Here is a 15,273-nt window from a genome sequence, read left to right as displayed (position 1 = left end):
ATATACTAGCGTAACTTACGTGGTATGAATTATTTAAAGTAAATCTGTAGATCGCGGTTAAATCAGACTCAAATGGTGTAAACAAAGAAACTGCACCTGTCTGCAAGTTTGACTTACCGCAGCAAGTACATACTACACCTTGCTCATCTGCAATAGTGCAGTTAAGTACTATGATTATATCCTACGTCAGTCGTGGCAAAAATCCCTTTTAATTTTGATTTTGTGTAAGTTTCCGTGTAATTTCAATCATTCGAAACTTGTTTTCTCCGCATCGGTGAGATGTGTATCACCTTATGCATTTTATTTAGACTGAAAGATAATTTCTAAATATTCATCTGCTCAAGAACTATAAAAACAATACCAGGAGATATTCAAATGTCCGCTCTCTCTATACTGGATTCGTTCCAACGAGGTCATTTTATGCTCAAATCATGATTTCAATTTGTTTTACCAAAATCATTATCTTCAGTATAGCCGTGTGACAATTATCTGCGTTTTCTCTTCCACAAATCTCCATTTATTATCAACCTCCTGTCTCAGTTCTCATCCAAGTAGGTCTGGGTCTTCCAGGTCTTCAGTTGCCCTAAATCAGTGATCTTACATCACTGCTAAACAAAAATAAACCTGGGTAACAGCGTAATGTTTAACGCATGAGACTCACCGTCTCATTTAGGATGTTTACTTTTTCATGCTAATCTTCATTAGGTTTTGGAAGACCAGCGTATTTATTTTTCCTTTATTTTAGTAAAATTTAAAGTTGGGTTTTGAATGGGCAAAGTAAATTTGGCAAAGGACACTGAGAATTATTACATAAACAACACATTTTCTCAACAAAACACTGTCTGAACGCCCCTGTGTACTGAAGATCCGAAGGATAAGTGTCTAGCCAAGACTAAACAATTTCAGGTAAGGTCGACCGGTGTACCCTAAGGAACCGAATATTATTGTCCAGTTATTGACATTACAAGACAGAATATTTTGAAATGAAAGTTGCAAATCCAACATATAAGTGTAACAGTGACTGTTCATAGCAAATCTACGACATATCAGTCGGTTGTTGACAGTTGAAACAAGTGCAATAGCTCTTACCATATCATAACCTTTACCTCAGATTAGATTAGACGTTGACCCTGAAAGTAGGCAATGGTAACCGACCGTCTATGGCCAGAATAAACTTAGGGTGTTTAGAAGGGATAGTAGCAGCCAGGTTTAGCCCATAATTGGTAAAGAGTAGCTCACCAGGCAGACAGGTGAGACCAACCAATCTGCCTTAGTCAAGCCCAGCCGAGCCTTTAATGGGGTACAGTACCGTATTTGCAATGGAATGGCAATGCTAATTAAATTTCAGGTGTATTAATACATCAGCAGGCGGTTTTTATGCCAGTCATAAGCAGTTAAGGGGTCACAAACCTCCTTTGGTGACGGGCAGGGTGCTGTCCACTAGATTAGGTTATGATAAGGGGAACTGGGTCAGTGGCGAAGGTATAGTTTTAAAGCTATTATTTCACATATATTTTTGGCTGTATGATGCAAAAAAACCTACATTTTAGGACCTCCGTTGGAGGTTTACGGCTAATGGAATCTTGCCCCGTTGTCCTACAGTCGCTCTCGTTGATAGAATAAGAGTGATTGTGACATAACAGTGTATCCTTCAAGACGTTTAGTAGTTTGTGTATGAAGGCTTAAGTTTTCAAGGTGTTCCCTGTAATCTCTTCAATGTTGTTGCCATATTCATGGGTGAATGTGGCATATTCTCAAGGAAATAGTGCTTGTGCTCCCTTCATGTACTTGTGATCTCATCCCTTACATAATACTGTGTGGGATATGATTACCAGATTTAACACACTAACACAGGACAGATAGAATGTCTGATCTGCTGAAAACTGTTTATCTGTAGCCCAGACCTTGAGTGAATCAGTGGTGATGTAGTATTTTAGCGAAGGATCTTATGAAGGCAAAATATCATTATAGTGGTTTTTCTGTGACTGCATTCAAGAATTTTTTTGAGAAGGCTCACGATGAGGAGTAGGAATTTGTAGTCTTCGTGAATCCATTTTATGATTACGGTCGTGATAATATTATATCCACAACTCTATACTGTTAAACTGTGACCCTCTCACACTTCTACTCTCTAAGTATCGTATGCTAGACCTGATCTCTCAAGCATAAGGTAAGCAGTATGCTAAAAGAATTCAGGGTTAAGGTGAGGTGACCTACCAGATATGATGCTGCTCTGTAAGGTAGGTTAGGTTAGGGTAGGACACATCCCAGTAAGTATTACTGGAAAAATGTTTATACTAGGGAAAGCCACTTGAGGGCTCTGGTCAATTGAGATAAGATGCCTTGGTTTAGGCTAGGTTAGGGAAAGTTAGGTTAGGAGATAATGTAGGCTAAAAACTACTGGCATAATTCTTAGGCAAGCTTAAGCAGGTCCTTGGCTGAAGCCGTACGCATTCAGGTAGTATGATAGGAAGTTAGGTCAGGTTAAGATTGGATGCATTTTTCCTGATTTTTTGTATTTATTGTTCCCCATGCATTTTTCATTGATTGCTCGTGACATACTTTGTCACTGTTGGTGCTGTTTTCGCATTGTAGTTCTTTCCCACCTAAAATCTCTGGTGTCCAACTGTGTTCCCAATTATTAATAGAAATATGGGCAGGGAAACACAAAAACGAGGTTTTTTCTTAGGTAATGGTAATGATTGGATCAAAGGCAAAGTAAGTATGGCACAGGTAGGTGTACTGATCCAAATACGGGTCATGTATTGGATGAGAAATAACATTTCTGTACCATTAGGTAGTATTTTTGGACAATATTTTGTTATCTTTGGTATCAAGCATGTCCATCATATTTGCATTCAGCATGAAAGTAATCCCTTTTTACTTGTAAAGGAAGAGCAAATCGTATGAAAAATCAACTTCTCTCCAAGATCACTAAGGCTCATGATGAATGTTGGGGTTGTGGAAGAGATTACAAAATTGTACAGGATAAAGTTGTTCAGCACATCATTATTGGCTGTGATAGGTTAGGAAGTACATGGTTTCCTAGGAGATTTCTCTGTATTGATTGATGGCTGCAATTTTGATAAATTAATGAGTTTCTGCCCGTACAGTGATAGGCCTTTAATCGCCAGTAACTTCTTGTAATGTCAATTCTGTTACAGCACTGGTATTGGTGCTTCACCAAATAGGAGTTGAAGGTTCAGTGACGCAATAAATTGTTAAATTATTACATTACTGTACAAAAATTAAAGGGGAAGTTTGGTGTATATATATATATAAAATTTTTTTGTCAAAGAAATTGTTAGATTTTTCCATTTTAATCTTATAAAAATATTCATGTACTTTACTGTTCTCAATATTGAATAATTTTCCACCAGGTATGATGTTTTAGAGGATGGATCATCTCCTCTTCTTGGCCCAGGAGAGGGCCGAATCAGTACAGGTATGGAACTTTTCCAGAATTCATTGAGTATAATACTGCCTTGCTTGATTGGCTAGTGGTGTGTTAGAGGTTCTCTTCACAAAAATACAGTCGTCCATATAAAAAAGAAACAAATTGATAACAAACTTAAATGTGTTATTCCTAAGTTTGGTTCTCTTAGTATGACAGAAAAGTTCGAGTGCTGTCACTACCACCTATATTGACTAATGAGTGTGAGTCTTTAGTATTTAGTGCTGTAATCGAATGACTAGGGGTTTGATATGTCATTAATTATTTTAAGGATAACAGGATAAAAGATATGTGTGATTTTGTTTGATTTTAGCTGATTTGTGATCATTAACGTATCTCTCAAAAGTACTCATTTATTTTTTATTTCCTTGCAAAATCTTGTTGGACTTACTTACTTTATTAGAATGAGTCAAGTTCTGAATATTGGGATTGAAGTTCAGTGGGTGGAGGCTCAAGGTGCTGATGTGTGTCCATGTTTATTATTACATGCATAATGTAGCTTGTTGTGTGTTGATACAGGCATCCATTAAAACACATTATGTTGAAAAGGAAATGCAAGAGCTTGCTTTATGTTTTGTCTTGAGGTTTAAATTTGTGATTTTCAACAAAGTGTAAAAAACTAATAATTCTCGTAATGATAATGATACAGTTGATTGTAATTACCTTAAATTTCTTGTGGGTCAATTATTTTCATTTTACTCCTCCAGTTATCGCTCCGTTCGGCCTCTTCACATCTTGCGGATAGCCTCCAGAGTGCTCGGGATGGGGTCAGAGAAGCTTATAATAATTCACTTGATGCTATAAAACAACAAAGATTCTCAAGAGAACTCGCTGATAGAATACGAGAATTATTAATTAAACTTAAAGAAGCAATAATTGCCATTAGACCATCCGAATTATACGACAGATGTTTAATATTTCTTTTAACTGAAGGTAAGTTCTTGTGAGATCAAAATACTTAAAATTTGCTTTTACACATATGGCGAGGTACTTGTTTATTTTTAATGAGTTACCTGTGATTATTGGCGGATAAATTTTCCCGATTTTGTTACTCCCGTTGTAGATTTTAGCTTTATGGAAGTATCTATTTTCTTCAGCTAGGTAGTTTTCCAGTTGTAGTGGGTCCATTAGCAAATTAGTATTGGGCCAGGAATGCCATTAGTCTAATAGAATTGATGATGGTCAAGAGCAAATAACAGACAAAACAGAATGGTCTCCTTCAAAACAAGGATTGCTTGAGGAATGAACAAGGGTAGAGGAACCAATTTTACTACTAGTGAGGTTAGGTTAGGTTGTTATATTTAAGTTTGGTTCTAAAATGGTATGTACTGAGGAGAAAATGGAAAAGCTTATAACCTTTAAGGGAAACAAACAATTTTAACCTGTAAAGAAGTAAAGACCAACTTAAGAGCCCAGCTAGGAAATGGGGCTATTTAGGAGTGTTGATCTTCATTTGTTTACTTGTACAGTAGATATGTTCTTTCAGAAGCTATCTACTAAATCCTCAGGGTCTTACAAGAGCCCTTATCATAAGGAAAGTCAAATGGCTTATAGCTTTGACGTGAAAGAAACCAGTTTTAAACCTAGCCTACCATTTGACCCGGAGTTGCTATGTGAAATCATCATTACAGATTTCTGCTGTTGCTTATTGCAATGTTACATAACATGCAGTTATTTCTTATAAACAGATATTATCATTATCGTTAAGAAGTTTAACCAGACCACTCAGTTAGTTTTTTAAATGACTGACAATTAAAACAAGACGGGCAGAGTATAGTTAAAGCAGTTGAGCACGTAGATAGGAGGAGACCAAAGATAATTAAAAAAACAATTAACTAGTACTGAAGGGGAGGACAGCTTCAATGGTCACTGTAGCTGGTACAGTACACACTTTGGGTGCTGAGAAAACGGCTGAGAAGTAAATTGTAGGTTAACAGTTCAAGGCATAATGGAAAAACTTTAATAAACTACTATCTGTGCCATTGTCTTAAATGTTATTTTTATATTTCTGATAATTGTTATTCTTGGATAATTCCTCTCTTGACATTATATGCCACCTGTTGCTTCCCTTAGCAGTATTCATGAATTGCAATGTAATGTACCCTTGCTCCAAGAGGTAGACTTATATTCAGCATTACTGTATTTACATGAAGTATTTTCTTATGGCACAGCATAATGTAAGAGTATACCTTTTGTATTAGAGTGTACTGATGTATTTACTGTATTGTATTATTTCCTGTCAGTATAGATGTACAGTAGTCATATTTGGTGTTATGTAAGTCATTGATATGGGTTTTACTCGTAGAGGGTCTCACAGTAACCATGAAGTATACGTTTTGCTCTTGCATGCTGCATATTTAATTCTCTATTATGCTGGACAGTGCATCTAGAGAAAGAAATTTATCGACAGTACTGTGTGATTTGACTTTGAATGCCATTGTTGTTGTATTACTTGTAATGCTGCATTTTATGTCTCTCCGTTCCTTCCAGTGACGCGAACGCATATTTACTTTGGTGGAGTCTGTTTCATAGTAGGCGGTTTTGTAGGGCTAGCTGTTGGTTTAAGGCTTCGAAGTTGTATAGTTGCTCCTCAGCGGATGAGAGCTGTTGTGGCGAACAGCTATCGTGGAATCGAGGTTTGGAATATCTATTACTTTTTGTGCTAAGTAGATTAAAATTTCAGGGAATACTCAAGTTTGACAGCTTCTGATTTATCAGTTTTGACAATTGCATTGTATATCTTTTAGCTCTTCATTTTATTACAATACTGTACAGTATACTGTATTATAGTATGATTATATATATTTTTCCAGGGGTCAAGTGGGAGGACAGAATGAACATGATTTTTCTTATTGTATTTTTAGATGTGTTTTGAATTTACTCTGACATGTTTGTGAATAATTAACATATATATGATGATCGGTTATTACATAGGCAGATGGAATCAAGTATGCATTGCTGGGTATGCGCTCCACACACATTTCCCAGAATAAATTAATGTTTTATCCTTAGGCCATAGGTATTGTAGAAGACGTTGTTGCTCCAAGGATCACAGAGCCAAATCAAGTACTGGTACAAGTTAAAGCGGCAGGAATTGACTACTTGGACATCAAGATAGCTGAGGGCTATGGTCGTGTACTAAGGAAACAACTAAATAAGTATAATCCTGTAAGTGAGTCTGAGAGTCATGCTCACCTAGTCTTAGAGAATATTTTTGTTAGCAGTTTAACACAGGTTGTTTAAAATGTACACAAGTTTGGCTGTGTATAACTGTAAGTGAAGAATCAAAGAAAATATTTCCTTGAATTTTATTTTTTTTTTATTTTTGCCATTGGTAAATGCATCTTCTTTCACTTGCATTTATGCTACTACAGTATATCTAAGAAAGGGACAAGTTGATGGATATGATAAAGTGTCTTGATTATGTCAAAATATCCTGTGATATGGACTAGTCAGTTGAGAACATAGATGTGTTTTCAAGACATTGGCTGTACTTTGGCCTATCTCATTTTCTAGTGACATACCTGCAGTGTGATCACAACCAAATATGAGTTTTCTTAGTGGTCTTAACTTTTTTGGTTTTTGCAGAACAGTGAAGGAGAATTTCCTGTTGTTTTGGGGAGAGATTGCTCTGGCATTATTGTGGCTGTTGGAAAGGCAGTTTCTCGAGTTGAACAAGGGGATGAGGTAAGTAAAAGTTTGCTGTGCATATCAATAATTAATTGTTATTTAATACTTCTTGTGTGTTTGGACTCTGTGCTTGGTATGAATATTTACACCAGTCTCATCATCAACAATGATGAAGGACTTACTGGTTGTATTCCTTACAATATGGCTAAAGATTAAATGCATAAACAGAATGATTTTATTTGCCCAGATTTCTAAGCTCCAATCCAAGATTACAAATTGATATTTCATAGTGAACACCACAAATAGTAGGAGGAATGTTGATGAAATAGAGTTGAGATTTTTACTAGGGTCTGAAGTTTAATAAATTTTAAATTACCTGGCAGACTTCCACTTCAGCATTCTTAGTTTAAAGGTATTGTTTGGGACCAGTCTGGTGCTAATGGAGGAAGTGGAAATGTTTTTATTACTGTGCAGTATATGTTAACTTTCATTGAAATTCTATAGTTCTATTTTTGTTGCTGTGCAATGTAGGTTGACTTTTTTTTTCATTTTACAGGTCTGGCTTGCCGTTCCATTTTATCATCCTGGTACATTAAGTGAATATATTGTTGTATCAGAGGACCTGGTGGCACCAAAACCGTCAAAACTTACTTATGAAGGAGCAGCTGCTTTGCCGTACAGTATTATGATGGCATGGGATGCTCTTGTTTCACAGGGAGGACTTGGGCCTGAGACATCAAGTGGCAAGAGGTATTTTAATAGGAATTTGCATATGTTTAGTGTCACATTTAGATTAAACTATAAATCTTGAATTTTTACACTTGATGGAAGACATGTGTCCTGAGTAGGCTTTTTATACTGTAATCTTCTTGCATTCGTTTGTCTCTTGAGTTGGTTTTCTTATGGATATACTTCTTATATCATCTAAATTTTAATTAAAAACTTCCAGTTATACTTGTGTCCTTTGTCAGCCTGTAGTTATTTTTTCATATTCTCTACCTGTTTGGGAAGACCCCTCTTTTCTTAATTGGATATAGTATATCATTCTGTCCTTTTCTCTGTTGGAAAGTGCATGTTCAATCATTATTTTATTCTGCTTATTATAATATTAATATTGTCATATCCCCTTTCTGTAATTAGTGTTAAGTTCAGAAATTAAGTTTTCCTACTAATAATGTTGTTTTTAGGAAGCGTCTTATTATACATTAGAGCCTTGAATGGACAGGATAAACTACAATACCAGACACATCTGTGCCTATTTGATATACTTTTATTGTATAGCTAGTAGTGAATGTTTGATAGAATCATTACATCTCACCCTAGGTTCTTGCTTAAAAACTGTGTACTGTATGTTGGGTAGATGTGTATTGATGTGGGAAGATGTGGACCTCACTGTATAATAATAATTACAATACTGTATATCATTGTGAAGGCGTTTCTTATGAATTATTACAATGATGGGCATATATTTAGCATACAATGTATAAAGTTCAGTATTTCAAAGCTCATTTTTAGGTAATTTTGAGCGTTAGTGAGTGGGGATATATTCATTTACAGAGTCCTAGTTCATGCTGGTGTGACGGGAGTAGGTGTTGTGGCAATACAGTTGGTGAGGGCGTGGGGTGGAAACGTTACGACGACTGTATCCTCACGTGCTGCGCCCCTTGCTCACATGCTTGGCGCTGATGATGTTATCACCTACGACAACTCAAATTTCGACAAAGAGCTGATGCTGAGAGAAAAGTAAGAGCAGTTTCCTCATAAGCATATGAAGTATGACTTGTTGATTACAACATTGCACACTCTTACCTGTATAAATTTAATATAAGTACTTTATCTCCTAATGAGCTAATTCTATGCAGATTCTCTGTATGGTATTAGAAATGAAGGAATTCCCTCATGGTAAATGGGGAAAATAAAGATGACCACTTTTGATCTTTGATATGTAATATTACTCTTGACAAATGAATACTTTTCAGTTCTTGATAATGTAATTTTAAAACAGAGATTGATACTGCACATTTTTGGTACATTGTTTTTAAAATTTTAATTTTAATAGTTGACAGTTAAAGATTTACATTTTTATTTAAAGATTTTTAATTTAATTCATTTAGTGGTAAACTCAAAAAGCTTATAACTTCAGAGAAGGTTGTAACCACTAAGAGGATTATAACTCTAAAGGGGGCTATAACATCAAAAAGATGATTTTTCTCGAGGGATGTTATAACATTAAAGAGTGTTATGACCTCAACGCAGGTTAGTGCCTACACTCTGCAAAAGGAGCCCCAAAGTTTCCCTTGGCTCTTCAACTGCACTGCTTGCGGTATTTTGCTTTTTATCATTTCCTTTTTCCTTTCTTTACAAGGAAGATTTCACCAGCTGATCGAGATAATGAAAGCTAATGATGTGCATATATGTACGTGCATACTACTATGGATTTTTCTTATTCAGCAAAGAGAATATGATAATGTAAGGTAACATGACCAGCTTTGGAAGAACAAGAGGAATTCAGTCTTTGCTAACATTGCTAATACTGTATGTCTTGGCTTTGGTTTTTCAGGTATGATGTAATTCTCAACACTGTTGGCCAGGTGTTACATGATTCATGTTTAAAATACTGTGTCCCTGGTGGAGTTGTCGTTACAACCAGTGCGTCACAGTTAGTATCTGATTCTTATGGGTATGTGATGGGAGGCCTTTACTCTTTATATATGAGAGCAAGATACTGGTTTACAAAGGTAAGGTAGTGGCTGGTCTTATACCCTTTCCTTCTAGTAGATGTTGTCAAAATGACATATATGGACTTTTTATAGGTGCTTTCTTCTTATAATTTCATATATAGAATGTGCCAAGCACTGTAATCTAAGTTCCAGCAAAAAAAAAAATGTATATAAGCTATAAGGAAGCATGGTGATGTTTCTGAGCAAATTTATGTCTTGAGCATAATTGTACATCTTAATATCACTGACTGGGGCTTTTAATTGGTAAGGGAAGGCCAGAAATTTCCTTATTTTACTTTGATTGTTCTGTAGTGTCCAGTGTGGTGTTAATCAGCTGTGAATCATTCAATAGACAAATGAAATCGTTGTGAGTCATAGATAGAGCTACCCTATACACCACATTGCAAACATCATTTACAGCTTGGCTTTTGTATGGTGCCAAAGTGTGTTAGAGGAAATGAGATGTAAGTGAGAGACCTTTTGATGGAAATTTCATAATACCTATTGGTTATTCAGTTGCCTGACTCTGTATATGGAATGAAAGTAAGAATATAAATGGAGAGAGAGAGAGAGAGAGAGAGAGAGAGAGAGAGAGAGAGAGAGAGAGAGAGAGAGAGAGAATAGCATGCTGAAAACAGATTTTGAACAGCTGTCAGTGGGTCCCTGCACTTTGCTAGACGTCAAAAGCAGAGGAGAAAGGAGTTGGCTTTGTGTGCATATCTCTATGAGACACGTCTCCAGTGCTATTCGATGTTGTGGATATGTCGGAATGAAAACAGAAGAAAACTTGTGTCCAGTTATGAATTGTACTAATTCTTGTGTGAGTTGTTATGCAAGATTCACCATCTGATATTCCTTGGAATTTTGTGAATGAGTTTTAGTTACAAAAATGAAATGTTTTCATTGTTTTTATAGATGAAGCCTTTCACAAAAGGAGTAGTGATATTGAGATGAGTGAAGTAATTTTTTTTTTATGAGTAATAATTTATGATTTTTATTATATACTATAGATTATAATTTAAGAATGAAAGTCTGTTTAGTCTTTATCCTTAAGAAAAGGTTCGGCATTTATGGATCATGTTATTTTTGACCAAGAATGTTTAATTAACTGTCATTGACTCTTGAGTATGATCTTCATATCATGTTTGTAGATATGTATTTGTGTTTACTTTTGAATCATCGCTTTCAGTCACCATTGATTACTGGAGGCCGCTGGGCAACGTTTGAAGTAAACGGAATGGTCTTAGATGCTGTGTTGCCACTAGTTGACTCAGGAAGATTACAGGCAGTTGTAGATAAGGCTTATTCGGCACAAGATGCTGAAGTTGCTTTTGCACATGTGGCAAAAGGTGAACAAATTGGAAAAACAGTTGTGCGATTCAGGTAAGATTATATATTTTGGTGTGGTTTTCCATGTATTGTAATTTTGTTTTGGATTGTTTGTAGTAATTGCTGTGCTTGTGCAAAGCGTAAATATTGTCATGTTTATAAAAGAAAGTCTTCCATATCCACATACGTTTTCGAATTCAGTAAAAGACAGATTATACTTCTGGAAGGGCTTTTGTTAACTGAAGGGGACTACGTATTATAAAAATGAATTCTCTTGCTTAGATGTCTGTAGGAATTGTTTTGATGCCGTATGGGAGTCTTACTTATTTAGCTGCGTAAGACTAGAAGATTGATATTGCATAATGTTTCAGTGTTTGGTTTTAATAGCGGTTTGTCTGTTGTATATTTTAATACTATAATACTGTATCTTTCTGCATGTTTGTCTGTGCATATGAGTTTAGGGAATGACAAGTTTTGTAAGATGGTGAATTGTTTGACTAAAAAGCAATTATGTTTACTAGTTAGTTTTTTTCATCACAAACCAAGTACTTATAGTTAGCCTGTTCATACCACAGAATCTGAACAAATGGAGTGATTATAAGTAGTGGGCTTATTTGGAAAAATGAAATTTTGTTTTGAAATACTGTAAAAATATTTGTGTGCTAATTCATTATACTTGTAATTAGCCCATTTTGTGGTACATGACAGGGCCAATTACAAGTAATGGGGATGTATGGATAATGTAATTCAGAAGAATTTCTTGGAAAGCAGGAGTAATTATCCCTTTTATGTTCGTCTCCAAGAAATTTGTAAATACAGGATAAGGGCTTTTTTTTATCGTTTATTCAATAATTTAGAAAATGATCCTGCTCCTTATTCTGACCAGTCTGTTATTTTGATTTCAAGGTGCACTGCAAACGATTACTATGGGTTTGTTTCAGTTGTATCTCAAACCATTTGAAGCTAGGTGCAGATAAAGGTATTTGTTTGCCTTCCCCTGTCAGCCTATGCAAAGGAAAAAAATTTAGTTTTACTCCATGATTTCATTTATGTATGAAATATTTTCTGTCCCTTATGTTTTCACTTAGAAGATTTTACAACTCTATGACGTTTAATTTAGAGCTGTACTTACCTCCCAAAGCTTCATAGAATTACAAGTTGTTCAATTTTAGTAGCATAATAAGTTGTTTTAGTGAATAAGTCATTCACAGTTGATTGAGACATCTGCTTTGGGCTTGGAATCGTACATCTTCAGTAAACCCTTCTCATTTGTGACAGAGGGATGGCGGGTGAAGATGAGTGCTCTTTTGCTAGTTGTGCACTGTCTTCAAGTTTGTAAAATTTGTGGAATTCCATTTGATTTGTATCATGAACATTTATAATGATATAGCATGCAATTAATCAGGGTATCGTCTTTGGTTGGGTTTGTATATTAATAACTGCTAACACTCTTGTGTATTCTTTATTGCAGTATTAATTCTCCACTTAGGAATCTAGGAATGGCTTTTTGTAAGTATTCGACATCTCTGTTTGTCTCTTTCAAGTAACATGTTTTTGTTTACAGTAACTGATTTCATGTTTAACTTGACTTGGTGTTTCTTCATTCTTAGAGTCCCATTCATGATAATTCTGTAGCCTACAGTGAAATCATGTTGGCTGAAGTGACTTATTTAATCAAATAATTGTCTTTATAATTATTATTAACGAATGGCAATGCAGAGTATCAATATCTTTGATTGCTAATTATGCCATTTTGTCTCAATTGAATAACAGTTTTTTTCTTCATGTTGTACAATACTTAGTGAGCTAACATGTTTGTTTTCTAATTTCGTACGACAAAAAGTCCGTACTTTCTATTTACATCTTATATATCATATGCTGAAAAAGGAAAGTACGTAGTATTGTAACTATAATACTCTGAAAAACTCACGGTTTGTCAAGGATCTCTTCGTCTTCAAAATGCTTCAAGTCACTTGGCCCGTGAGTCATAGGTCCCAGTATTTTGAATTTTTTAATTATGTAACCTCTTGGCAGTTAAGGACAGAGTGAAATTTAGAGAAGATTGGCTTTAGCAGTTTTCTTCTGATAGGTTTATATTAAGGAATCGTAAATGCTTTTTATGAAGTATAGTATGCCCTTTTTTTTTTTTAAACTGTAAAGGTTTGTCAGTGTTTTTATTCTTCCATTTCAGGGCAAGACCATTAGCATCAAGGATGGAAGGCTCCATGTAAATTTGGTTACTTGAGGTGCAAGTAGACAAGATCAACAGCAAATGTTATATAAATGTAGGATCAATACAGAAAACTTTTTACGAACAAGGTCAAACTGGCAATCTGTAGATGTGCATTAAAAATGATGTATAAGGCAAGTAAGACCTGAATAGCTAAGATAATCATCATCTGTAAATGTTCAAATATTCCTCCTATTTTTTTAAATGCTTGAGATCAGCTATAATACTTTGTTCCTATTGGTGTGGAAGAGGTAAGATAATGCTGTTACTGGGTGCTGTGCTGATGTAGGATATATGCTTCAGGATTTTTGTAATTCAGGGATTTGCCTTCATATCATAAGTGCATGCACAAAAGGAATGCCATGCACGGAGGTAATGTATTTCAAATGCTCTTAATCTGGTTGCAGTGCAGAAATCAAATTTGGTCCTTATGAGAAGTTTGGGTTTGAAATGGTTGTTGTTTTATGTTGTTAGTGTTTTTGTAGTTGACTTAATAACTGTAAGAAGAAATGCGATGACATAGTGTTTTACCACTCTTAAATAACTACAAATTGTTGTTTCGCAATTTATTTACATTGCCACTGTAATGGAACTTGTTGACAAAAAGAATTTGATGAATGAAATTTGTTCTTTCTTTTTTTATTGAAGATTTAATCGTTTTTTCTTAGAATTTAATGTATTGGCAGTACATTCTGCAGAAGATATATATTTTGCATCTAATACACATAATTTTGTAAAGATACAGTATAAAATGGTTTTACTAGTCAGTTGAATGGTTTTATGGATGGATTTTACACAGGGAGTTAGGATTTCTGCTAAGTTATTGTTGTTTACATTGAGAAATTTTGCTCAATAACTTATAAAAACGAAAAATTCAGTAATTTATATTGTTATTTATGACTAAGGCACGCAAATGTTTTGTGCTGCCCAAAAAGCTGTGTTGGTACTCTTTTTAATTGTCCTTGTAGATATATTTAAATTACTGAATCTCAAAAACTATGGGTTTGTTATTTTTGATACTGCCAGACAATAAGTCATACCTTAACAAAAAAGTGAGTGGAGGTCTTCCTGCCATATTGTAGAATATGTATGTACTCTACAAATTTTTTAGGTGTACAGTTTTATTAGTATTATATAAATTAAACACTTGTACAGTGTACAGTCTTCTTACAAAATAAATAGTTTGTAAATGGATATTTGAAGAATATATTCCCTTTTTATTTTAGCTTAAAGAACATTTCAAAGAAGAGTATTTTAGTTAAGTACAGTTCTTCAGTCTTAGTGGTTTTGATATTTAAGGACTTGGAATCTCTTAAAAATTGAGCAGGTCTCAAAAGTGTCCTAAGATCGATTGAGATTAAAATTACTGTACCCCTTAAAAAACACAGGAAATTCAGTTTCTCTTGTAATAACTGGAGCTAGAGATAGTGAAAGATGCTGAACAGCTAAAATTTAAGATTGAAAGATTTTAAAGGTCACCTCTGACAAGGGATAGGGAGAACCAAACAATGGCCACTGATGACTCAACAGGTAGACCTGTTGACTTGCCTAAGCCCAAATTCATATCTAAGGAGACAAAGCATTACAGAATGATTAATATATTTTAACAGGAACACCACTGACTCATATCCTTAGACTTAGAGGTTGCTCATAGGATTTCATCTTGATTTAAGAGGTAAAAACTGAAGAACAAGAGAATGGAGGAAAAGTAAAAAATTGAAAGCAGGTAAGCCTGGGGTCAAAATGACAATGCAGAAATACTTAGTACAATTTACAGTGCACATTGTAGGGGGTAACCTTTTTCATCTTTCAAGCGCTTTGTAATAATTCCACATATATGGTGGTGTGTTGGATCATAATCAATATATTGTATTACTTTTATGAAGATAACATCTACAGGAAACTTAAAG

General features: G+C 34.9%; 1 protein-coding gene across 4 annotated transcripts; it reads left to right on the top strand.

Moving 5' to 3' along the window:
- The first annotated feature begins 837 nt into the window (after positions 1 to 837).
- On the top strand, positions 838 to 14,557 carry LOC136848223 (reticulon-4-interacting protein 1 homolog, mitochondrial-like). 4 transcript variants are annotated; one of them, XM_067120568.1, is made up of 12 exons: positions 858 to 906; positions 3,381 to 3,445; positions 4,162 to 4,387; positions 5,945 to 6,090; positions 6,467 to 6,622; positions 7,043 to 7,141; positions 7,641 to 7,834; positions 8,642 to 8,827; positions 9,645 to 9,822; positions 10,994 to 11,187; positions 12,605 to 12,642; positions 13,325 to 14,557. In XM_067120568.1, exons 2-12 carry the CDS (start codon positions 3,398 to 3,400, stop codon positions 13,336 to 13,338), a joined length of 1,479 nt encoding a protein of 492 aa, XP_066976669.1. In that variant the 5' UTR covers positions 858 to 906; positions 3,381 to 3,397; the 3' UTR covers positions 13,339 to 14,557. The 4 variants fall into 4 exon arrangements, with proteins under 4 accessions (XP_066976672.1, XP_066976669.1, XP_066976673.1 ...); XM_067120569.1 differs by lacking the exon at positions 858 to 906 and adding an exon at positions 913 to 3,200; XM_067120571.1 differs by lacking the exon at positions 12,605 to 12,642 and having other exon boundaries at positions 838 to 906.
- The last annotated feature ends 716 nt before the right edge of the window (positions 14,558 to 15,273 follow it).

This window comes from Macrobrachium rosenbergii, chromosome 18, assembly GCF_040412425.1.
Source record: "Macrobrachium rosenbergii isolate ZJJX-2024 chromosome 18, ASM4041242v1, whole genome shotgun sequence".
Taxonomy (NCBI): Eukaryota; Metazoa; Arthropoda; class Malacostraca; order Decapoda; family Palaemonidae; genus Macrobrachium; species Macrobrachium rosenbergii.
Note: the sequence above shows the minus strand (reverse complement) of the source record. Positions and strands in the feature narration are given on the sequence as shown.